Source organism: Pelodiscus sinensis, chromosome 20 (assembly GCF_049634645.1).
Source record: "Pelodiscus sinensis isolate JC-2024 chromosome 20, ASM4963464v1, whole genome shotgun sequence".
NCBI classification, from domain to species: domain Eukaryota; kingdom Metazoa; phylum Chordata; order Testudines; family Trionychidae; genus Pelodiscus; species Pelodiscus sinensis.
Genome location: NC_134730.1, coordinates 20,301,153 through 20,327,112, shown reverse-complemented (window position 1 = coordinate 20,327,112; position 25,960 = coordinate 20,301,153). Strand labels below are relative to the sequence as shown.

Sequence of the window (25,960 nt, the reverse complement as noted above, 5' to 3'; positions counted from 1 at the left end):
CCATTTGAGCAGGAAGGGATGGAGCTCCCTTCTCTGAGCATTCCAAGCATCGAGCTGTGAAGTGGGCCTACCTTTAGCAGGGACTAATGGGATCCTCAAAGAGTCAAATGTCTCTTTTGAAGAAACCAAGCTTCCAAAAAAGTGCCTTGCGCTGTGCGCACACCGGAGCCAGAAAAGGACAGTTGGAGCACAAGGAATGAGTGCTGCCTTCAGAAAAGCATTGAACCAATGGGATGGAGTTATCCTAAGTCTGCTTTTAAGGGAAAAAAAGTGAAAAGTGAGGGCAAATAGCTGGGAGGAAACATCATTCTGCTGTCGAAACATACCTACGCGGTACTTGATTTTATAATTCATATGTTTTACTGCACAGAATGAAACGGTGTCTGAAACCATCTCGTTACTACGCGCTACGGTTTGGAAAAGGAGCCTTTTAGTTGTAGCAAACCATCCAAGCCTGCTATTGCACTACTGCCATATTCTGCATTTGAAACAGTGTCTTAGATACAATACAGCGGTTGTAAAGGGAATAATCTGAAAATATCCAGCACCTGTAAAGAGAATGTAACTTCTGATTAATTAGTGCAACCCTTGAATATGAGTCCCAGTTGTTGTGTCGATACAATGCCATCCTATGAATTACTGATTGGAAAAATCGGTTTTATTTTCTTCACAAATGCAAGATTGCGTGCCATGGTGTGTTGAAAAATCAGCCAAATATACATAGGAGGGCGATGGCAGTATTTGGCTTAGATCACAGTATTAAAAACTGAGCTATGCCATAAGTTGGAGGAGCATATTCCAATGTCCATTTCTAGCTTCTTTGTAGGAAAGAAGCCAGGTAGTGTATTGGACATAGCTGGAATTGTTCTTTCCTTTCTTAAGAAGGTTTTGAGTTAATGAGCCAGAGGCAGTGTGACCAGGAATGGGGGAAAGGGATCTAATTATGAATTGTTGTAAAGAACAGTGAAATTATCTACCACATTTTTAATTGGTGAACTAAAGTAGTAACAAGCAATGAAATCTGAGTTCCTGTGTGTCTGGATTGATGTTGATGTCCAAGGTGAAGCTTAAATACATTTTCTTTACATTGAAAGGATGCAGTATTCCTTTTCAGTGTCCATAAAGCTGTGACAAGCATTAAGTGTGTGAACAGCAGTAAGAAATGCTGGGATCTGATGTAATGTATGTGTATTATTCTTTTACAGTCTATTTATTTAACATATTTATATTTATTTAATTTTTACTACAAAGTGGTATCAAATTTAAATGGTACAAGTATAAAGCATGCCAAATCTTTTTTTAAAACCCTTCCTGTGTTTTCTATTAACCACTTTTTAATAACTGGAAGAGGAAAAGCTATACTGCATCTTTCAATGGAACTAATTAGTCTATTCTTGGTAATGGGTAAGTCATGTGGTCAAAGGAAGCTTTTAATTTGTCTGACTGTGCCATTGTGTCATAAACTAGTAAATTATTGACGGTTACTTGTGTGATTGGGCATTGCTAGGGGGTGTATGGGATTTTTTTCCTTTTTCTGATGCAATCAGCTTTCTGAAGCTTACATTTATGGGAGTTTCCAAGTTTTACATTATATGAAACCAGATATCAAGATGCCAAATTGTGCAAATTACGTGTTTTTTAAAGCTTGAAAAAATGGTAGTTTTATCTAAGATTATTCAAAGCCTATTTCATATTTTTATACCTCTAATGTACAGTTCTTTTATAATTCTACTAAATAATGACTTGTACTCAATAATAAATAAAATAGGTTTAGAAACTGAGGCGCATTTGCATTTTTTAGTGAAAATGGCTGTTTATCAGTAGGAGAATTAGGACTAGGAAGTAGGCTGTGCTCTCTCATGGGAACAGCATGGCTTTCAAAAGAAAAGGTGTAAAACCCCATGTTAAAGGTAACCAAGCAACGTAAACTCCTCCTGAACAAGGTGTCAAATGTCTGATGCAGGAGCTGGGTAGGTATATTCATGTTTACTCCTAAATAAAGAGCTACGGTAACCCCATGTGTGTAGTACTATTAAGACGTTTTATGCGACAACCACTAGGCCAACAAACACTTGTCTCCCAGACGAGTAGCTGTGTTAGGCTGTAACTTTAAAACAAGTATTCCTGTGGCACTGTAGAGACTAACACAGATATATAATATCATAAGCTTTGGTGGGTAAAACCAACTTCATCAGATGAGGTTCAGTGGAAATAACAGAATCCAAGATACATATAACAGCAGAAGTACCACCTGTCAATTGTAGGACCCATGTTAATAAGCAGGGCTTGACAAACTGCGGCGAGAGCTACTCGCCAGCCCCACACCGTGCATGTGCCAGACTGTCACTGCGCATGCGCGCAGCGCCGGTGAATGGAGCGCATGGAGCGACCGGCTGAAATCTCACCACGGGCGAGTAGAATCAGTGGTTTGTCAAGCCCTGTTGATAAGGCCAATTAAGTGGGCTGAAGTGTCCCATTCCTAGCTTTTGATGTGAAAAGGTGCATGTTAAAGGCAGGAGAAATTGGCTTTGTAATGTGCCAACCAAGTAATGTCTTTATTCAAGCCTATAGTAACAGCTTTAAATGAAGATGAATTTCAGTTCTGCAGTCTCTCTCTGTAATTAACTAAATTTCTTTGTAGAAGAATGGCTACTTTTAAATCCCTGATTGAGTGATTAGGCAGGTTAAAATGTTCCCCTACACTGTGTGGGTGATTCTGACAGTCGAGCCACCAGAGGGCAGTGGTGACATGCACAGGAGAGCATAGGAAATTACAGCTGAATTGCAGTGTTTTTAGAGGCCTTGTAAAGCATTGTTTTCCTGTGATTCAAAATGCACTTGGCTACCATACTAAAATCAGAGGTGGGTCTAGAAGGTGTTTATTTTATTCACTTCCCCCTTCTTCATTAGTGTGTTGGGTGAAGAGACTTAGGGTGTGTCTATTGCTAACATTGTTCCACAGGTTTTTTTGATGTTAGGAGCTCTGCTGTTAATCACTGGCTATTGCAGCTGTTTTAAGCAGTGTCAGCTTAGACCTGTTCTGGTATTTACGTAACACTGTGTTAAAAGGTGTTGGCAGCTGGTGGCCCATCTATCCCAGGGTTCCTAATATTGCTAACACCAGTGGAGCAGAATTGATGCCTGTTGCAAGTACTTTCCCAGCTAGTGAAAACATCTCTTGGTTTGCAAGCACCTCTGAAAGACATTCTTGCTCTAACCTTAAGAGATCTGGCTTCAAGTCCCTGCCCCCCTGCACAGATTTCTTCTGTAACCTTAAGGAAGTCAGTCAGGCTATGTCTACACTGGAAAGGTTTGGTGACCAAAGTGCTATCGACAAGCAAAAATCGGCAAAAGTGAAAACCAGTCAGACCAGTTTTTCTTCTTCCTGCAGTCGACATTTCATGGCCACATTGCTAGCTCCCTGTTGACAGAAGGAGCAAACTGATGGGGGTGAGCATTCCACAATGCAGTGTTGCAGGAAGACAGAGCTGATCAATGTTCTTGAGGTTTCCTTGTAGTTCTGTGAGCTCTCTATGCTGAGGAATGTCAAAGCAACACAGCTGTCTCTCCAGCCCTCCCCCTGCAGCAGCAGTCTGTCTGCTGCTGTGTTCTTAGTGCAAGGCAGAATAGAAACATTCCAATGATTTGTTCTTTGCTCCCCAAACAGAGCAGCTCCCTCAGCTATCAGATACTTCCTGGAGCTTTAAAGGGGAGGGGCACATTCCTGCAGGGCAGCAAAGATCACAAAACACTGAGCACAGCCATCAGGCAGGAATTGGGGGGTACTGGTGGTAGCCAGTTCTCTCGACCAAACAAACAGCGGAGTCCACACTTGCTCTTTGTCAACAACAAAGGGAGGGGAAAAGAAAAATGTCTCTCTCGGCTGGAAACTGGGTGCTTTTCCCAACAAAAGTCACATTGCAGTGTAAATGCTTTCACTCTTGTCACCAAAAGGCAATTTTTGGTGACAAAACATTCCAATTCCCCCTAGGATTGCCATCCCTCACAGAAGTGTTGAGGATAAATAAATTAAGATTATGAAAGGCTCAGGTACTCCTTTAACAAGAGCTATACAGACACCTAAAATAACCTGAACACATCTATTTATTGTTTTAACTAAAATGATCTAACTTTGGCTCAAGTATCCTCATCATTTTGTAAGGCCATAAGAAAACACGGTGAGCGAGCGCACACCAACATGGTGTATCGTCTTAGATACAAAACAGTCAGGGACAGATGTAGATTAGTCTGTTCGCATGACATCTTCCACCTCCAGGAGGGTAAACAAGAGAATAGCAGTGAGAGGCCAGGATAGAGCAGCTAATTCACAGCAGAATATACTACAAACAAGACTTGATTCCTGAACACACGTATTCAGAGAATGGGGAGAGCATAACTTGTTGCAAATAAAAGTGGAAACCATGATTGAAAGCTTAATAAGAGAATTGGAATCTTTTAAGCACCAGTGTCAACTGAAGCCAGGCCTCCATCCTGAGAGTATTTTTACCCTCAGGGGTAAACCCACAGCTACCCCATGCCCACTGGCTTGTGCTACAGAGCTTGGTCCGAGGGATTGTTCAATAGTGGTGTGGACATTCAGGGTCCTGAAAGGAAGGAGGGTCCCAGAACTCAGGCTAATTCTTGCATCTGAATATTTTATATCTCCATTAAATAGCACCTGAGCCCTGTGAACATAAGTTCTTCATCTCTCTCACTCCTCCTGCCCTTCTCCCCTGTCGCCTCCCCCCCTCCCCACACCAGGTATTTAGGACAAAACAGCCTGACTAGCTCTCAGTTCTCTTGCTAGTTCAGAAGAGAAGAGCTCGGATGGCACACAGATGGAAGACAAGCTGTGGGACCCACATGGGCAAAACAGCTTGAGGAACTACTGTTGTTACAAAATCAGTAACTGTTTCTTCTTGGCGTCTCATTGTCTTGAGGATTCTACTTAGGATGACTAGGTAGCAGTTCCCAGAGTAATAGGAGAGGTCTCCGAAGAGTCATAGGCTGGGGCTATGTTACAAAGTCAGCTTGATTAAGCTGCCTTGCCTCTACCTGGCTGTGCACGTTTACACTCAACAATTGTCTCCGGCTAATGTAATCGCTCCACTATGGCAATGCAATAACCACGGGTCTTACTGGCATCAAGCTGTGGTCGACTTACTGAAACAGACTCAATGCAAATGCAGCTGCTCTGTGACCTGTGTCAATTCTTAAGTGTCCCAACAGTTGTCCCACAACACCCGATACTGACTACTCTGGTCACAGCATCAACTCTAATGCATGGGGATCATGAAGACTGTAAGCCACGTGCCCTCCAGAAGTCCAACACTGGTTCTGAAATGCCTTTTCCCGCCTACCCACTGGGGCAGGCACACCTAGCAGCGTTCTCTTGTGCACACCTGTCCTGACAGCCATGCGGTCTTCATGCTCCAGATGCAGGCTAGCTTGGAGAAGACGAGGTGTTGGATCTTCTTGGCCTGATGCAGACACATGGGCATCTGCAAACAGACTGGGTGAGGGATATGGGTAAAAGGGCACCACCAGGCTCTGCAGCAGTGCTGTGAGAGGCACTGCAGTTTAGCTAGTCCCAGTAGCCGAGCATGGGCAAGCCTGATGTAGGGCCAGGCACCTCTGGCAAACGTGACTCCTTTTCCCATTACAATGTTCAGATGTACAGAGCGTGCCTGACTTGCATCGTAGGAGGAGGCCAGCATTGACATGCATTACTATACTAGAAGAAGCAGTACAGTTAACACCGGTACAGTTGTCTGCTTTTCGTTCTCCTCTAGAGCAGGGGTATGTAATTTTTTAGGGGGGGGGGCACTCCAAGAATTTGGTTAGTCAAGGGCCATGCTCTTCCATGATATTAATGGAGAAGGAGCAGAGTTTGGGATGGAGGTTGGGTGCAAGAAGGGAGCATAGGTAGAGGATTGGGTTACAGGAGGCACTGTAACGTTTGACAGAGTTTGGGTAAAGGAGGGGGTTGTGACCTGGGGAAGAGGGTGCAGAGTCTGGGAGGGGGCTGTGACCTGAGGCAGAGGAGAGTGCAGAGGTTTGGATTGTGACCTAGGGCAGGAGGGGGGTTGTGTCCTGGGACAGTGGTTTGGGGTGCAAGGTTTGGAAAGAGGTGGGGGTGCAAGAGCAGGAGTGCAGAGCAATGTTCTTTCTAAGCTGCATGGCTGCACAGCTTTGCAGGTTCTCCAGCTGCCTGTGCCGCCTCGGATACCAGCAAAACCGGGTGCTGACGCACACGCTGCTCCGGAGCCCAGCTGGCAATGCTCCAGCCTAGCCCCTCGGGCCCCACTTCCCCCCTGGGACCCACATCCCCCCAACCCCTTAGGCCCCACTTCCCCCCTGGGAACCACATCCCTCCAGCCCCTCAGGCCTCATGTCCCCCACTTCCTAGCTGGCCCAGCCCCGGCCAGCCTGCGTGTCCCACCTTTCCCCAGGTCCCAAGCTGTGAGTGCAAGCAGCCACAGAGCCTATGAGCTGGAGCCCAACTTCCTGGCAACCCCTGTGTCCATCTGGCCCCACCTGCAGGAGAGCCAGGCCTCGGCCAGAGCCCCCACACACCCAGCGGGGCGTGGGGCAGCAGAGCCAGCAGACTCCAAAGGAGGCTCCAGTCCTCCCTGCCCCAAGGGGTCCCCAGGCAGAGAGTGGGGGGCTGCCCCTGTCCCAAGCCACTCCCAGACAGGTGGAGTCTGCAAGCCCAGACTGAGCACCCAGCCCCACACTGGGCCAGGGCTCGGGCACGTCATGGGCTAGGCAGAGTCCGGGGGGAAAAGGGAGGTTTTCCACTAGTAAAGCTGCTGCCAGTTGGGGTCCTGCCCACACTGAGGCTGGCCGGGGAGGGGGCAGGGGTGGCATCCTAGGGCCAAAGCAGAGAGACAGGCCGGCTGGAGGGAGCCGTTCCAGGGGAGCCAGCCCCCACAGGAACCTCCGAAGGGAACTCCCCACTTGGCCTCCCCTGGCTCCTGGGCGGATCCCCCCTCTCCAGCGGCAGTGAGACAACCCTTTCTCAGGGGCCCACTCCAGTGCAGTGACCCTCTCGGGGGGGCCACTCTCACCAGTGGGTCTGCCTCTCCGCCTATGGGACAGCACCTCTCAGGGCCTCCAGCTGCCTGCCTCTGCCGTGAGCCCCTCCCAGAGAGACTAGCCCAGCCCTGCTCCCCAGCCCAGAGCGACTCCCAGCTAGTCCCTAGCAGGAAGTCTATGGAGCTCTGAATACAGCAAAGGATCCCTCAGGCCAGTCGGCCTGGGCCCCCGCCCCCACGTCTCCCCTGCAGCCAGCTGAGCCCTGCCTGCTCTGCTTTCAGCCCCCCCAAAACAGCCCCCCGTCTCCCAGCAGAGCCTCCAATACCCCAGCAACAGCCCCTCCCCTACCATTGTCAGGTGATTAATGAGCCCCACCCAGTCAATCAGCTCTGTGCAAGGAGCCCTGAGCCTCTGACTGGGCAGGGCTGATTAATCACCCGTGAAGCTGTGCTGCCCTGAAGCTTACAGGGAACACTGGTGCAGAGAGCTTGGGTTGTGACCTGGGACAGAGGAAGGTGCTAGATGCAGGCTCTGGCCAGGAGGAGATTACCTTAGGTGGCTCCCAGCCAGCAGCCCAGCCAGAACCCTCAGCAGGTTCCCTGATTGCCACGCCCCTGCATGCCATCCAAAGGGGCCCTGTGCTTCTCTCTATGCCATGCACCCCTTGGGAAGGGGGGGCCTCCATGAGCTGCCTGCACTGCAGGCATGGGCACTTTCCAGCCAATGGGAGCTGTGAGATTGGGCTTGGGGCACGCAGGGTGCTGAAAAGCACATGGCCCCTGCAGCCAGCTGCTTTGAGTGGTATGTGGGAGCACAGCAGACAAGGAGCCTGCTTGAGGCTCCTGCTGGGTCGTGGGATGGTGGAAGGATGGATCTGGTGGTTTGGCAGGCAGGACCTGGCCCATCGTCCGTATTTTGCCCACCCCAGTCTTGCAGGCTTTGAGGAAGGGGTGGGAAAAGGTGGGGTGGGGGTGGAGCAGGAAAAGACAAAGCGGGGCCTGAGGCAGACACCCTTCTAGGGACGACCCTGTCCATAACCAGCAGGTAGAGACTCTAGTGCAGTGGTCCCCAACGCGGTGCCCGTGGGCACCATGGCGCCCGCCGGGGCATTTATGTGCACCCGCTGAAATGTCTGGGCTGGCCCTGCCCCCGGCACGCAGCACATGCGTGGTGTCGGTCCCGGGTGCGTGGCGTGTGGGCAGCCTCCCCCCCCCCGGGTGCACGGCACATGCGTGGGCACATGCGTGGTCCCATACCCGGAAGTGTGGTGCATGAGCGGCCCTGACCCCGAACGCCAAGGCATCCGGCAGCCACGAAAGGCTGGGGACCACTGCTCTAGTGGGTCTGAAAGAGAAGGTGAGTTTCAGATAACAAAGGCTGAACCAAGCACCCTGACAAGCAGCAACAGGAAAAGCAGAGCCAGCGCAATTGGTAACAGCTTCCTCCTAGCAGCTATTTTACCAATAGCAATGGACCAGCGGTGACCACGCCTACATCTGTGGCTCAGCTGAGAAGTAAAACTAGTGAAACTAGTTTATGAAAACTATATTCTCTAAATTTCACAGCTGAGAAGGACCAATGGCAGAATGAAATAAAAGTGTAAGTCTAATCTTTTCCATGTAATATTTAAGAGTGCATGGGTTTGTCTGTAAACAAAGCTGGATGCTTGAGTAACTGCTAAGCCAGCACTTACAGGATGCTAAATATTTTGGTTTTTAATTTATGAATATGGTGACAATCTCTCATGTGTATAATGGGCTGTGTAGACACTGATTTAAATATGGGATTAGATTGTAACAGTGAGACTAAAAACCTGTGTGTGAACAGGACCTTTATATGCTTGTTACATTGAAACCCTTGTATGCCCTGTGTATGTTACTAGACTTACCCAGCGTTGCTCCGGTCCTCAACTCAATTATTTTTTAACTTTTGGAAAATAAAATGAAAATGTCCATGCTTAATTTAATTCATTACGCTGGGGTGAGGCTGGGGTGAAGGGTTCAGTAGGCAGGCTGCCCCAGGGAGAGAGGACTATCCCAGCCCTCTATCATCACAACAGCTTGGGGCCAGGTGAGAAGCACCTCTCTATGGCTGCTACAGCTCCAGCAGGCACAGCTGGGAGAGGGGAGCACGTCCCTTGGCTGGGGCATGTCCAGGTTTGACAATAGCAGTCCTGGATAGAGGGAGGGACATACCTCCAGGCAGCCCCCCCTCACCTGCCTGGTGATTCTCTCTTCCGTATGGTTTAATGAGAAGCAATCCCATTCCGGGCACATCCCATTACCCTAGCACAACCAAATCCTGACCTGGCTTTTAAGTTATAAGAGGAAGCTGTTTATCGCATTTGGTGGTCCTAGCTCTTCCCATTTAGGAGGAGTTCTTGAACAGACAGACAGACACACACAAGTGCTCTCAAATGTGTAGTAGATTAGCAGCTATACCCAGTGGTGCTTGTCTTTAACTGCAGTTGGGGTTGTTTTGTCTTTTGTTTTTTTTGGGGGGGGTAAACAAAAAAGGTACATGCTTTATTTAAATGAGTAAGGAGGTGATTTGAGGAATGACAGTGGGAGTAGAGGGAAACTAAATTGGTGCCCCCTTAGCATGGAGCCCAGAGCAACTGCCCCCTCGCTATGTCACTGCACCCCTGGCAATCTGCCCTGTGGGGGAGAGGGGAGGGAGGGAAGGGGTGTGCACAAACCAGCCAACCAACCCAGGTAGTTGCAGAGTTAGGACGTTCGTGGGGGGGGGGGAGCAGCACTAAGCTCAAATCACAGAGGGGGGGGGGGTGTTTCAATCCAGACTGCTCGTGCAGAGGCCCCAAGCCGGCAAATCCCAGCCATCACAGAGGCCGCGTTTACCCGGGCCAGCAACAGAGGCAGCGCAGGGAGGGGGAAGGAGCAAACTAGGGCAGGTGAGGGGCTGGTGCTGCGGGCAGGAGGCAGGGCCGCTGTTTGCCACGCGCAGCAGGGAAATCCCCCTGGGCAGCAGGCGGGGCGCAGAGCCGAGGCGGGGAAGTGAAAGTGAAAGCGCCCAGCTGGGCTCCTCGCTGCGGGGGGTTTGGCACCGGAGAGACTCGGGGCGCGGCGGTGCCCAACTCCGCTAGGAAGCCAGACCCCTGGCACCGGCCCTGTGCGGGGCGGGCAGGGCGGTGCCCAACGCCCCTAGGCAGCCTGGGCTGCGGGTGAGCCGGGCGCCGGGCTGTGCCGGCAGCGGGGGCTCCTCTCCGCCCGGCGGGGGCAGTTACTGGGCGGGCGGCTGGAGGTTTCACCCTCCTCCCCGCTGCGTCGCGGGAGAACTCGGCTCGGAGTTTCCCTCCCCCCCCCCCCCCTCCAGCGCCGGGCCCAGCTGGGGGCTCTCTGGGCAGGAAAGCGGCTGAACCGGGGGGGTCCGCACGCTCCGCACCAGCCCTTGGCGTAGCCCGCTACCCCCCCCCCCACGGGAATAGACTTTCTCCAGGTTTAGCCTCATCTCCCCAGCAAAGCGCTGGGGGAAAGGGGGGGGCTCATCTCATCCCCCCCCCCCCCCGACTGTGCCAGGCTGGCTCCGAGGAGAGGCCCCGCTCCACTCCCTGTTCTGCTGCACCAGCCCTTGGCGGGGGGGGGGGCTCGCGCCCCGGGCCTTGCTCGTGGCTGGCACTGCGGGACTGGCCCGGGGGCAGCTGTTCGGATCAAGGGGCTTTTCTCTGCCCCCTCCCGCTGGGGCTGGAGCCTCCGGGGCCCCTCACCCGGCAAACGCGTCCCGCTGTTGCGCTCCGCTGCCCCCTTGTGGCGCTTGGTGGCCCGCGCGGTCAGAACTCACGTTCGTTCCCTAAGTGCTAGCTCAGCGGTTCTCAAAACTTTTAGGCCGCTCAGTGCAAACCGCCAGCCAGCCATGGTGACAAAATAGGGGCGGGGTCTGGCCAGAAGGTTGGGGGCAGGGGGTCGTGTGTGGGAGGGAAGGAGGGTGCAGGTAGGGGATGGAGGGATGCAGTCTGGGGGCGGGGGTGCTTACCAGGCTCTGTGCTGCCCATCGCTCCCAGGTGCCATCCCCTGCTGCTCCCTTTGGCCATGATTCCGGACAATGGGCGCAGCAGGGTAAACCTCCAGGCCAGTGGTTTCCTGCCCTGCCTTTCCTGGGGGGAGGGAGGGGCGAAGTGGCGGTGCATAGAGCTGCTTTCTTCCCCTGCAAGGTGGATCTGACCCCGGGGGGTGGCTTGCTCTCCTCTCCCCCACAGCAGAAAGCCAGCACTGGCATATCAACCTCGTGGGGGTGGGGCAGCATGGCTGTGGGGTTGGAAACCAGCATAGGCTCCCTGCTGGGAGGGGGGGGGGGTCATGCCCTGAGCTCATGGCCCCACTGTGAAATGGTCAGACCACACTTGGAGAACCACTGCTGTAGAGGGCTAGTCAGGTCCCATCATACCGCAAGGCTTGGGATCAGATCCGCAGTGGAATTAGCATTCCCAGTTCATACGTAAAAGGCTGCAGTGTCTTGATGGCTCCTTCTGTGCAGCTGCGGAGGGAACTCCTCCAGTCAGTAGAGCTGCCTCCTTCCCTGAGAAGCGGAAACCACGTCCAAGCAAGAGGCCCTCTTGTCGACACTGGGCTGTGCACTGGGGCTATGTCTACGCTGCAAGGTTTTTGTGCAAAACTTGCAGTGTCCACACCTCAAATGCGCTTTTGCACAAGTAAATCAGCAGTTAAACGGCAGAACGGGGCTTTTGCTGGTGTAGGTAATAGCTCCCTTTTGCGCTACAGCTATTGCACAAAAAGGCAAGTGTGGACGGTCCAGAGGAGAAACAAAAGTGTGGACGCTCCTATGGGAAAAAGCACAGGTGCTCTGATGGCCGTTCTGTGAATGGCCATCAGAGCTTTCTTGCGCAAGAGCGTCCATGCAGTGTGGATGCTGTCTTGTGCAAAAGCACATCGCTTTTGCAATGTGCTTTGAAATCTTGGATGTGCTCTTGCACAACACGTTTTTATGCAAAAACTCTTGTGCAAAAGGCTTCTTGCGCAAGAAGCCTGCAGAGTAGATGTAGCCTGGGAGATAGAGTGATCTAACTGCATCACTTGAGGGTATAGATTTTTACCAACGTAAGTCTAGGTATACCCTGTCCACCACTACTCCCTTTTCCAGAAAGCTTAATATCCTATCAAAGAAAGCTATCAGCTTGGTTTGACATGATTTGATGTGTACACTGCGACATAGTGAAAATACCAAACACACCCATTATGTCTGATCCAATCATTCTTCTTGCCTAGTGGATCCATTCACGTATGTGTAGTTTTTGGCTACCTTGCGCAGGGCCCACACAACATCCTGGGCAGGGTCATAGCTACACCCCTCTCAGTTCAATGAATACCAAATAGAGCCCAAAAGACCATGCAGGAACACCTAGTCCATAAAAAAATCCAGACCCTAGTTGTCCCTCTTTCCTCTCCCCTCCTCCACTTGCTTACTCTACTTCCAGCACACCCTATGGGCTCTAGCACACCCGCTTTGCTCCTCTACCAAAGCGCACACCCTAGCCCCCTCCCCTTGGGCCCCCCAGATATTGCACTACAGCAGTGATCCCCAAATTTTTACCTTGTGGCCCTCTTACCTAATCCATCCCCCTGCCCTGAGCTGGGGCTGGAACTGAGGCTTTGGGAAGGGGAACATGGACAGGGCTAAGGTGGCTGAGCCTGTGGCCACAGCAGGGGGCATGACCCCAGGCATGGGGCTGGCAGCCAGGGCCAGGAGCAGAACAGGTTGGCACTCCCTCTCCTTGTGACTGGACTGCACCCCCAGCCATGCTACACCTCCCAACATTCCCCAGAACCCCTCAGAATTGGGGACCTCTGCACTAGTAGGTATTTGCCATCAAGAACAAGCTGGGAATGGGAACTCATTTTGTAAAAAGAGAGCACGGCCCTTGTTTGAAATATACCCCAGGGAAAGAGTCAGGTGGCTGTTACAACATTTTAGAGTCAGAGCTGCAGCAGGGTTAGCTCCGGGGGGTGGCACAAGCCAGGACTGCTTAGCCCCAGCTCACACCGCCCTCAGGAGCGAGCCCCACTACAGCTCTTCAGTTTAAATGTAGTAGGAGCTGGGCTGTCTCAGTAGGAGCCAGACTGCAGGGCTGTAGCAGGGTAGCGAGTGCCCTCTCCCCCTTATCGACTAATCGCGTAGTCAAAGGAAATTGCATCAACTACTTGTTTAGCTGATTATCCACAATTTAACATCCCTGATTTCAAGGCACCATTCAAGCTGAGGTGGAGCATTGATACCCCTCCAGTGATAGGGAGAAAAGAGGGGGAGAAGGGAACAGCTCCATGGGTGCTTGGTAGGTTATAGATTGTTGAAATAAGCTGTAAGTCCAGTGTCTCCATTCAGCCCAGGAGTTTTAGCACCTAGAGAGTTATGAATTTAAGCTCCCACATTCATGACTAATGAGCTATGTTAATTTCTATGCATTACTGGCTTTGTTTTCCACCACTTTTATCTCACACCATGAAAAGCAGTGTGCCTAGATGGCAACCCAGGATTCAGAAAATGATTTAATAATTTACATATAAAAAGATACATTGTTAAAAAAAAACACAGTCTTGACAATGGGGAAATTATTTTCTGTAACACATTATGTATGTTTTCTTCTACCTTAGATCTTCACTTATCAGTGGGGGGAAAACCCACTTCAAGAGAAAATGGGTATGTACTTTGCTTTTAAAATATTTTCCCATAATTATTTTTAAACATATAAGTACAAGTAAATGTCTGAAAGGCCATGTTTAGCCTTAATATAGCTTTATACATATCCACTGTATGGTACTCAATTGTGAATCCTCTCAATGGCCCTGCAACCTGAGTAAGTAGGTATTATTCCCATTTTACAGATTGGGAAGCTCAGACTCACAATGGCTAAGTGATTTGCGCCATGCTAGAAGCCAATGAGTGACAATTGGGATTAGAATGTAGAAGTTCCCGATCCCCAATTTTATACTCAGTCCAGAACCCATGCATATGTGGGCATGCATGCTCTCTCTCAGAAGAACACAGCTATGAGAACACAGCACAGTGAATTGCTCTGAACTGAACCTCACTTTTTGTTTGCTTTATGATGACCATTATTTTATTTTTAATAGTATTATTTACTTTTATTAACACTTACTTTATTCTCAGACTACAAAACGTTACCTGTGGCGATGTGGAATGAGTATCACGTCAGTGCTTGGCTAGAGTCCATTGGAATAAAAGAGGAATATGTGAAAAAGCTAAGGGAAGTAGAAGTAACTGGTCCAGTGCTTAGAAAAATAAATGAATCTTTCCTCAAAAACATTGGTATGAAAGAAGGCCAAATCTATGTACTTATATGTGAGAGAGATGAACTTTTGGAATGTTTGAGCAAAAAAACAAGTGCAGAGCAAGCAGAAAATCCCACCTTTAAGGCTACAGAAATTTTGAGTCACCCTGGTAGCACAACTCATGCTCAGAAAAAGAAAGTGAAAGCCAAGAATTCTAATATACCTGCAATGACTAATGTGCCCGCTGAAAAGAGAGAGAGTAGCACAAAAACCAACCAAATCACACGGCCTAAAAATGTAGCAAGTTGTCAAGCAACATCTCACCAGAACACAGCTTCAGAAATAGACATCTCTGGTACAGTAGAAGAGTCTAGGAGGGAAGAGACAGAAAAATCACTGTCTGCTCTTATCAAATCAGAAAATGGAACAAGTCATTCAGTGCATAAAAAAAGAGCCCAAGCTTTAACTCTCAGCAGATTTCGACCATTTGGTACTCAAGATATTAATTTTAAGTATGTGAAAAACACAGTCTTATCTCCTGAAACAGGAGTCATTGATTTGATCACTCCTTGCCACGAATACAAATCTTTTGTTATTGCTGCAGAGCTCGACCAGCCACGGCTGCAAGCAAAGTTTGCCTTTGAAGTGATTCGATTTGCCTCAGCCTGCATGAATATCCGAAGTAATGGAACGATACACTTTGGTGTCATGGACAGGTTTGAAGGTGACAAGGATTATGAACATGGGCAGATAATAGGGGTTCCAGTTAGCAACAGAGACATCTATGTTGATGCCCTGGATAAAAACATTGCAAAATGTTTCAGTGCATCTGACCAAGAAGCTGCAAGGAATTGCATTCGCCCTCCTGTTTTTACTGAAGTGATTGAGAAGGACACTGAAGACCAGAGCTTTGTTGTGGAGGTTGACATTGAACCATCATACAGTACAGTGAAGGGGAAGATTTTTGAAGTATTCTTACCTAGATTTAATGAAGAAAGCAATAAGACCATCTATGAAAAAAAACCAGTTCTCTATCAAAGACTTAATGCCAAATCTGAACCTGTAAAGAATGAAGAACAAACGGATTTTACTCTGGGTTCACAAGAGAGGGATGTCAGAAGAGAAATGGCCGAGTCCTCTAGTAATGAGGATGCTATGGAAATATCCCAAAATTTAGGGCGTAAGTTATTAGTCCTGTTAAATGATGGCAAGAACTATATAGATGACTACCTGAGTTACATCCTTGTCACAAACAGATGGGGAAAGGAAGATCTTAAGTCTATCAACTTTTTAATGCGCATGAATATTTTCTGTGTATTTGATTTTGATGAGGATTCCAGTGTATCGGGTTTACATGCCAAATACAAAGAGCACCATACAACAAATTTGCATTTCTTGCAAAATTATGCCAATGAAAACAAGATGAACACCACCGAATTTAAAAAACATTTGGGCCTAGATGATTATACCACCTGGATATTTTGTAATGGACGTAGTGACTTCCATGGGGATGAAAAACCTTGTGATGACAATACTTGGATTAGAACGAAAAAGAAGTATCTTAAGAAAGCTGTTTCATTTATCTGTGATGAAATCCTTCCAAAGGGATCTTTTATGGTACTTTTCCTCCTGTTCTCACCTGTGGAGAAGCCCATGGTAGATACCTTCCAGGAATTCTATACAGAAATGAATGGTATGGATTATATCATATGCATTGCAGAGTCTAAAGAAAATTATGAGAAGTGGGCTAACCTAGCTCAGGCATCTTGCAGCATTGAGACACTAGAACAGAGGAGTATTGTGGGCATGAAAGTAAGTCACATAGATACCACTATTCAAGACATGATGCCTTCTACAATATGTCCCAGACATTTACCAGTTTCTACAAAAGGTCTGTGTGCACTTCCAACACTGGAAGAAGAGAAAATGTTTTCCCTTGAAATTTTGTGTACAAATCAATGTGATGATATCAAACAGGATTGTCTGAGTGCAAAAGAAATACAAGAGATAGAACAGACATTTTACCAAGGGAGAAAAGTCAGCTGGAAAAATTTCTGGCTTGCTGATAAAGGGAGCGGTGGAGAAGTCATTGAACGTGATGCATGCAAAGAGGTTCATAACATCTTAGATGACATTTTGTATGGAACCAGAATTAGGTATTCTGTGGCTAAAATAAAAATCTTTCATCAACCTGGAAGTGGAGGAAGCACCATTGCAAGGCAAGTCCTATGGAAAAGACGAAAGGATTTAAGATGTGCTGTGGTCAAATCCACATACCCAGTTGCAACTGTCTGCCAGCATGCAGTTAATTTTAGAGAATATGATGAAAACGACATGAAGAATTCTCTCCCGGTCCTCCTCCTGGTTGAAGACTATGACGAAGATTATTTAGAAGAATTAAAATATGATTTAACGGATGCAATGGCAGCTCGAAGAAGTCATTTTTCCAAGCCTTGTTTCATCCTTATGGGTTGTAAGCGATCTAATGTCCCTGAAAAGCTTTGCAAAGCTTCTCCCCTTGATACAGTTGCTGTCACTCACAAACTGACAGACCAAGAGAAACACCTGTTTAAAACCAAAATTGAAAAACTTAAAAAGCAGAAAGACTTCAAACCTGAATTTATTCTGACATTTGTCCTAATGAGTGAGGAGTTTAATGAAACGTATGTGAGGGAGTTTGTAGAGCATTTGTTGCAAGGCATAGACCTTTCTTCCCCTGTTACTAATTTAATGAAGTATGTTGCTTTCCTCAATTCGTATGTACACAATTCATACATTTCATTGTCACACTGTGAGGCTTTTCTAGGGCTGGGGGCATATACCGAAAAGAGACTGAGAGAGTATGATTTTAAAAATAACTTAAGTGAACAGGCAAGACTTATTTTCATTGAATTAAGAGCACACACCACTTATATTTCATGTATCCATATCATACATCACCTGGTTGCTAAGGAAATTCTGCATCAGCTCTTAGGAGATCAGCCTCAGAGTCAAATTGCTATGAATCTTCTCCAGGAAAAATCACTGTTACACCATAGATTTGGACAAGAAGAGTTTATAAAGTTCATCAGAGATCTGTTCATACGTCGCGACAAGAAGAGCAGGGGAGACAATACTGACAGCCTCTTCTCACCATTCATAGAGCATGTTTGTAAGGTTGAAAATTATGAAAAAGCGATAGAGGTTTTAAAAGCTGCCTATGAATGCCTGGAAAAAGATGCCTTCTTTGCCCAGCAGCTTGCTCGACTGCATTATAATTATGAAAGATTTGAGGATGCAGAATTTTGGGCTAGGGTAGCCAAATCTCATTTGCCAAATGATTCCTTTATTTTGGATACGGAAGGACAAGTGTACAGAAAATGGTTTAGTTTTACCGTGGACAAAAAGACAGATGAGCCCACTCCTGATGAAGTCATTCAGATGATAGAAATTGCTCTTAAAGCTATGGAATGCTTCAGGGCTGCACAACAGGCTGCAAAGGCAGAGATTGACAGCATGAATAACGCTGGTTACTTTGGCGAGGTTGAAGTGGGATGTCGTCTACTAAAATTTCTGTCTACTCTTAAGATATTTCCCAGAAACCCTCAAAGGGAGCATTCTGAGCTTGTGCATTATTTGCTAACAGATTACATTCCTGAGGAAATTAGAAAACCGTGGGGAAAGCTTCACAGTCGTTTAAAAGGCTTACGCCAGAACATTTATGATGCTCTAGAATGGATTTCGGAAGATCTCTGTTACTTCCAAACAGATAAAAACCAGAACAAAGAAAATGAGGCCGAGGAAAAGGAAGAACAAGTTTACAATCCCAGAAGGTGGTTGAAAAGACAGTCCGAGGTGTATGCCAAATTCTTTACCTCAGACTCTCTTATTGTGGTAAAAAATTCTCGATCTGAAACCCAGCTAGTCAAACATATGAACATTTATAAGTATGGTGGTGGCAGCATCTCTACCATTCTTTCATTATTGTCAGATTCAAAGGATGAGAGGTCAGGTAATAAGCTAGAAAAAATAATTAGCTTATACCCAGATAATCCAGAGAAAGAAATCTTGGAGGACATTGATCTCATCAATTACATTTTGTCTCACATCACATTAGCATGTGTATCTCCTGGATCTTCCAAACTTCTTCCACTTCAAACACTTAGAGAACTCAGCAGTAGATTCTTTAAACTGAGAAGAACAGCTTTTCCAGCAAGTGCCCATTTTTTGCTCACTTTATTGTACTGGCCAGATGATGCATTAGACAGAGAATCTAATCCAGAGAAAGACGATATTCTCATATCTGCGCTTCTATCCATGAAGCACTTGTATGATGTCAAGATGAAAAACGTTGCTCCAAGGAAAAAGAGAATCTACACACATTTTTTCCTGGGAAAAGGCAGTGGTGTAGGCAAGATTGTGCATCGAACTAAAATTGATAAATTAATAAAGGGCTCCTTAGATGAACGACGAATGAAGTGGCTATATGGAGATGTATGGAAAATAGGTGAAGTTCATAGTGTCTTAGAAAGAGTGATTGGCTGGACAGAGAATGGAAAAGTATTTGCACGGGGTCACGCTGGGCGGATTCATATTTTGCCTTTGCATTTTGATTCAGTGCCTCCAGGAAATGAAAATGTGACATTTTACTTAGGATTTTCATTTAGTGGGCTTGTTGCCTATGACATTCAGGTAAAAATATAAAACAATCTGCTCCAGAAAATAAGGTGCTTAGTACATTAAGTTGAAAGTCCCATTGGACTCTAAGAAAATGTTGCATGATTTTAAAAGTTTTTTTCTGTTACATTCTTAAAATTAACAGACAGCAAAAATAAGTCCAGTTGTCCAAAATGAATAATAAATCTTCCTCTTAGAGCAAGTACAACCAAGACTCTGATATAATCTTGGTGTCAACTGCCATATGCAGTCTTCAAGTCCTTGATTTGTATCTGAATACTTTGTTTCAATGCAGCTGTCATTATTCAATTCCCTCTCAGACAATTTTTAAGCTATTTCCCATTAGAAAGGGCAAGGAAATTGGATATTCAACACAGAGAGTCTTCTTTCCTTATTTGTGTATTTGTATAAAACTGAAACGGTATGTTAAGTTTTCATATCAATAACAACAAATCTAGAAACAAATTATGAGCCAGCCCTTATGGGAGGAAGATGGTGATGGAACTATTCCAATATCTAGAATGCTATGAAACCCTGTAAAATCTCTAATCATGGTAATTGTTTTTGATCTATTAACCTTTGCTTTTAAAAGTAACTTGCTTCATCAGTTATAAGCCATCAGCAGACAATGGAACCTCTTAGTATACTTTTTAGATTGCTTTACATTTATATTAGTTCGTTTCACTCACAAGTACAATAATAATTATATCTATGAGTTTAACCGCATTAATGGTCAACAATAGATTAAGTAAGGAAGTGAAGAAAAATCCTGTATCTGATTTTAACTACTGGTGGAATTTCAGGAGAGACTGAATGGAAGTTGAATTTGGGTTGATCTAACAATTCTGTTGTAACCGTCTCTGATTTCTATGCACAATACCAGGGGAACTGTAATGTCAAGTTTCATTGTTGTGTTGTGTTTTGTTTTCAGGAGGATGGGGCAAAAGCGAATAATCTTATCAATATGTAGCCAAATTCAACACTAGACCGTATAAACCAACTTTAGTGACATAAATACTAATATTTACAGCAGTATGTGGGAAGTAGATTCCAGAGTAGTTAATACAATACATTTATTTTCCTTTTTGACTTAGTAAATGAATTACTGAAAGATACAAAATTGTCTATACGTAATTGCAACCTATAATTTGATTTTGATCTTTTCAGGGAAAGTAAGAAGGAAGATTATGTTTTAAGGTGACCAATATCAAATACTTATTTATATTACTATGTATAGATAGGTATGTTATCACAATATTTATTGTATAAGGAAGAAGCTAGTACTATGATAATCACATAGGGTGCATCTACACTGCATTGTAAGTCAAAATAAGATACACAATTTGAGCTTTGCAAATTGCATATATTATTTCGATGCTATTTCAAAATAGCTTATTTTGTCATTTATTTAGAAATAAAACACTATTCTGAAATGTCCCATACACCTCGTAGAATGAGGTTTACAGGGATGTTGAAATAGCGAGACCGAAATAACGGGCTTGCTGTGAAGATATGGGGATAGCTTTTTTGAGATACTCCGGTATCCCAAAATAGCATTGCAGTGTAGAAGTACCCATACAGACTAATGTTGTGTGTCTTTTTTATCTGTATTTAGTTTTTCTAAATTTTAGAATTTTCTGTTTATTTTTAAGTTTTATTGTGATGCTTTTTGGCTTTTGCACATTGGCCCATGACTAACTCATGGAAGCATAAAAATATAGAGCTGAAAGGAACTTTGAGAGGTCATCTTGTCCAGCCCTCCAGGCAAAGGCAGGAACATGTGAAACCAGACAATCCCTGACAGGTGTTTGTCCAACCTGTTTTTAAAAACTTCCAAAGATGGGGATTTCACAGACTCCAGTGGAAGCTTGTTCCAGAGCTTATCTAATCTTATAGTTAGTATGTATTTCTTAATATCTAACTTAAATCTCCAGTGCTGCAGATTAAGCCCATTACTTCTTGTTCTACTTCCAGTGGACACGGAGAACTTTTGATAAACTTTCTCTGCCATATTGTAGATAAATAGTAGTATAATGTTTTATAGAAACTTTGTATTAAGCACTTTTTCATATAACTTTATATCATTTTTATATAACTTTGTCTTAAGGATTTTCATACAATTTTGTAAGTCTTTTTATAATTTTATAGTCATTAGGAATAGTTAAGGTACAGAAAATATCTTTGTATTAGAAGTAGAATAGATCTCTCCACTTTAGCTTGATTGATCTGTTGAATGAGGTGTGAATGAATAAAGTGTGGAAGGAAGCACCTCCGAACAACTGCAACAGTTGGAGAAGGGAATAGGACCAGATCCAAGAATAAGACCTGTTAGAGGTGAGAGGATTATTCTAAGAGGGGTGGGCGAGATTCTGTGGCCTGCACTGTGCAGGGGGTCAGACTAGATGATCATAATGGTCCCTTCTGACCTTAAAGTCTATGAGTCTATGAGTCTATGAGATGGACTCATTGAGAAAGATCAGACATATTGACAGCCTTGGGAGTCATAAGCAAGCACCTTCTTTGGAGGCAAATTCAAAAACTCTCTTTGAAGATGAACGTGGCAGTATGAAGGACGACATAGAAGTCACCAGAAGAAGTCACCAGAAATGACTAAGTGACGCAGCTAAAGATGACTAATAGAGGGAATACATGAGAGGGAAGCTACTATAAATGTGGGGTGTCTTGCAGAGGACCCTGAGTCTCATCAACATTGGAGCATTGATCCAGATCGTCAGAAGCCTGGCTCCTCCCCTCCCCATCTAACTCACCTAGCCAGTGAAGTTAAGGGGAGCGATTAGTTGGTAACAACAAGTGTGTGTGTGTGTGTGTGTGTGTGAGAGAGAGAGAGAGAGAATGTAATTTATCATATGCATATGATAGTATTGATTGATATACGTATTACCAATAAATGTGGCATTTTGCCTTACCCTCTGCAAAAGATCCCGTGCAGTTCTTTAAGCACAATATCAGTGTTGTATATTAGCACAGTACCATAACTTTTCAGTACACATCATTTGTTGTATAGTACCAGGCAAACTAACAGTGAAAGTTATCTCTATTAAATAACCAAAACCAAGAAAGCAACAAAACATGCAATGGTTTTTGTAGAGAAAAATATAGTACAGGTTCAACCTCTCTAGACTGGCACTCTCTGGTCTGGCAACATCCATGGTCCGGCATGATTTTAATTAGCAGGATATCCAATTATCATGGGTGTGACCAGGTTTCCCATGGTCCCATAAAGTTTGTTTACAGCCTTCAGTCCTGGTTCTCAGTGCTCTGTGCTATTGTTTAGCTGTAATTTACTCCTAAATGTCTTCTAAGACTCAATAATCAGGGGAAATGTTTACATTGCTGGTAGATAATATTGACCTCCTATAGTTCAGAAAATTCTCTGGTTTGGCACTAGTCAGGTCCCAAGGGGCCGGACTAGAGAGGTTCAATGTGTAGTTTGAAGAGTTAAAAAAAAGCCAGAATAATCATTAACATTTTGGCATTTGCCTGTGGCAAGGAAAGTTAGAAAGGAAGTTCTAATACTGTGGAAGCCCAAATTCTTTAAGAAGCTGTACAACTTACTATCACATACTCCTGTTGCTTAATTTTAGGATTTACATATGTACTGACTTCATAATATCATTTGTTTGAACATATATAGTTCTTATATTTTAACTTGTTAATTTTGAAAAGGCAGACAATTCAGCACAAGAATCTTAATGGTATGGATTCATTGTTTTTATTGCACTTACTACGATACAGTGACTGCTATAAAGAATTCTTGAAGTTTGCATTTTGGTTCTTCTAAAATTATTGCATGGTTACGACCACACCGAAACATCCATGGAAGACTGAAATATCACTTGCTCTTAGCTTGGCAAACAAAATTTACTAGAAACTTCAGTTGAGTTCTCTCTTAACAGATACAAAGCAGGATAGTTAGATGAAAGGTTTCCTAAAAAAGAAAGGCTACATATAGACTGCAGTCTTCTTTTGGAAGAAGCTTTTCGGGAAGAGATCTTCCGAAAAAACTACTTCTGAAAGAGAGCGTCTACACTGGCCAAGGACATCAAAAAACCAATCTGCTTTTTCGAAAGATAGCGTCTAGACTGCTTGGATGCTATCTCGCATATAAGGCCACCCGGAACCAGTTCAGCCAGGGCATCGGGGGTGGCTGGATGTGCCACCTCAAGTGCAGGGACCTCGTCAGACTTGGGGTTGGGTGGGTCCTAGGACCACGAGGAGGGGGGACTGGAGCAAGGTCAGGGATGGCTGGAAGGGTCAGGGGAAGGAGGCATGGGCATCACTTGGGGAGGGGGCATGCAGACACTGTCGCTGAGGCGGTGCACTCCTCTGTGAGCAGTGACCAACAGTCCTCGGGCCGGAGGAGGGGGATGTCCCGGGAGCAAGGCCATGTGTGGCCTGCACAGCGGGCCCTGCCTCAAAGAGGCCCTGAGGTGCCCAGGGGACCATGCTTCCCACTTTTACCTCCCCCGCCACAGCCCACGGGCAAGCAGGCAAGGGAAGTGTCCGGCCATAGTGGGATTCCCCCATGAGCAGCGCAGGAGCCGGGAGCAGCCTGACCCTCCCTGGGACCAGCACACACACAGCTGCGCCTGGCAGTGCTGCCTGTGGGAGTGGGTGCTGCTGCTCACATGCAGGCATGCCCATGTGCTGTGTGCGGCACTCCTCGGTGTGGCTGGGGTCATGCCTGCTCCCTTGTGTCCAGCCTGCTTCCAACCGTGGCAGGTGGTGGGAGGGCGTCCAGACGTGTGTGTGTGGAAGCAGGATCCTGGGCATGCTCAGGGGGCTAAGTCCGTGCTGAATCCGTGTGGTGCACACTAATGCTAAGTCCGTGCTGAGTCCGCGTGGTGCACACTAATGCTGCACGTGATTCCACGTGCATGGACTGCAGCATGATGTCCTGCCCTAGCAGGCTCAGCAACGCTTGCACGCACCCCCTCTCCCCACCTGGTGCTCGCCTCCCCCGCCCTGTGTGTGTGACAAACTGAGACCACTCACCTGAAGAGCCCTCCCCGGTGTCAGACGATGCTTGGGAGACATCCTGGCTCGTGGCAACCAACGCCAAGCACAGCGTGACAGTAGCCATCTCCTCCTCCTGCTGCTGCTGTTCCTTGTCTTCCTCCTCCGCCGTGACCTCTAGCTGGGCAACGACAGACATGTTGAGCCTAGAGTCCACAACAGGTGGGGAAATGGCGTCCCCACCCCCTAGGATTTGGTGGAGCGCTGCATAGTAGGAGCAGATGTGGGGTCCTGCCCTGGAGCACAAGCTGCGCTCTCTGGCCCTCACATAGCCCTGGTGGAGCTCTTTCACCTTACTCCGGACCTGTTCTAAGGTCCGGGGTGGGTGTCCGCACTCTGCCAGGGACTCGGCCATCCAGCCATAAATGTCTGCATTGTGGCATTTGGGATGGAGATCCTGTAGTGTCTCCTCCTCACCCACAGTTCGAGGAGGGACAGGGTCTCTGCTCCAGATCAGGAGGGTGTCCGCCTCTTGGGCCCCCTGGGTGGGTTCTGGGAGCCCTGCTCATACTCCCTGCGAGCGCAAGGGAGGTCTTGAGGGCATTTGGCTCCACCATGGGTGAACAGGCCTGTGGCAGGGCAAGCTGCATAATCAGGGTGCTGCTCCAAGGCTGGCTTCCTGCCACAAGACTTGTCCAGAGCGCCTGCAGCTTTAAGAGGAGCCAGTAGACAGGAAACTACAGAGTTGTGATTACTTTGGATGGAGTGGCCACCAGGGCACCTGAGTTATTTCCTGGAGGCCTCTGCTTTTGAAGGAAAATTCTTTTCCCCGTCCACACACACACCTTTTTCCAAACTAGCTCTTTCAGCACAGGTGTTCTTCCTTGTAGAAAGAGGATTACCACTGTTGGGAAAAAACCCTCTGTTCTTTCAATTTTCTTTTGAACAAACGTGATTGCAGTGTGGATGTAATGCAAGTTTTTCCGGGAAAAACAGATGGTTTTTCCAAAAAAAACCTTCTGTAGTGTAGCCGTAGGCTAAACGACATCAGTTGCTGACTAGTTAGTATAAAAGCAACTGCCAGTTAAGCGCCTAGTTTCCTGTAAGCACTGATGAAGCCCCAATACTCTGTTCAAAGTTTGTGAGACGAAAGCTACAAAATGGGATTTGGTGCAAAGGGCATTTTAAAACCATCTTATTTAATTTTACCTTACTATCAAAAACCCACAGTGCATGCGCCACCCAGCCTCCCACTGCAAAAGTGCTACAAGCGTCTCAGGGGATTTAAACTGTAGTAAAATTTAAATTCTCTTGGTAGAGACGTGAAAGGGTTACACAACTGGGGACGTGGAAGTGCTGAAGAATCTGTCCACAAATCCGGGAGAGCAAGGAGAGCGCAGTCATTGTGCACAGACACAATGAGTCTGCGAACAAATGGGCTCTGGCCCATTAAGGGGCTGTTAGTGACACCTCCCCCCCGCCTCCCCTGAGGAGCTGTCCCTCCAGAATACATCTCTCACTCCTTGGTCTCATTGGTTACTTTATACCTTTCTCCTGCTACCCAGCATTATAAAGCAGACCAGGCAGGAAGGACATGGCCACGTTGACACTATGTCCAGATGTGGCACGATACCTTTCCAACTCTGCTGAGCCTGCCCCAGGAAAGGCACTGATGGCATTCTGTGTTGGTTCGTGTTGCACCCGCAAAGCTCATTGACAGATGCTTGTTTCTTCTACTGAAAGAAATCCTCCCTGGACACTTTTCCTCTGAGTCCTTTACCTCCCAGCGTCATCGTAAAGTGAAACAAGACCATGCTCACCGCGCCCTAATGTGGCCTTGCCGACACTGGTACGCGATCCTGCTGTTCTTGTCCACCTAGCTTTCACTGTCCCTTGTTAGATCCAGATGTAATTTCCAAGGCCCACAGATGCCTTCTCCAGCTCAACCGCTGAGTTCTACATCTGATGGAGTGGGTGTGTTATGTCAGAGACTAATGGTCCCTCATGTTTTTTTCCCTCCATGTGTG

General features: G+C 46.6%; 2 protein-coding genes across 4 annotated transcripts in view; both read left to right on the top strand.

Moving 5' to 3' along the window:
* ERN1 (endoplasmic reticulum to nucleus signaling 1) overlaps positions 1-1,781 on the top strand; it is a 71,387-nt gene extending 69,606 nt beyond the window's left edge. Inside the window, 1 exon segment of the mRNA XM_075903888.1 lies at positions 1-1,781. Within this exon segment, the coding sequence (XP_075760003.1) occupies positions 1-60 (60 nt within the window). The 3' untranslated portion in view covers positions 61-1,781.
* Positions 1,782-8,560: 6,779 nt separating this feature from the next.
* LOC102457124 (sterile alpha motif domain-containing protein 9-like) overlaps positions 8,561-25,960 on the top strand; it is a 221,437-nt gene continuing 204,037 nt past the window's right edge. Inside the window, exons 1-3 of one of the 3 annotated variants that reach the window (XR_012896892.1) lie at positions 8,561-8,637; positions 13,662-13,707; positions 14,179-19,747. Coding sequence is in view for 2 of the 3 variants with exons in the window: in XM_075903868.1 (XP_075759983.1) it covers positions 13,704-13,707; positions 14,179-18,983 (4,809 nt within the window). In the remaining variant the exon portion in view is untranslated. Of the gene's footprint in view, positions 8,638-9,888; positions 10,220-13,661; positions 13,708-14,178; positions 24,793-25,960 lie in introns of those variants that run through there. The other 2 variants (XM_075903868.1, XM_075903869.1) reach the window with 2 other exon arrangements.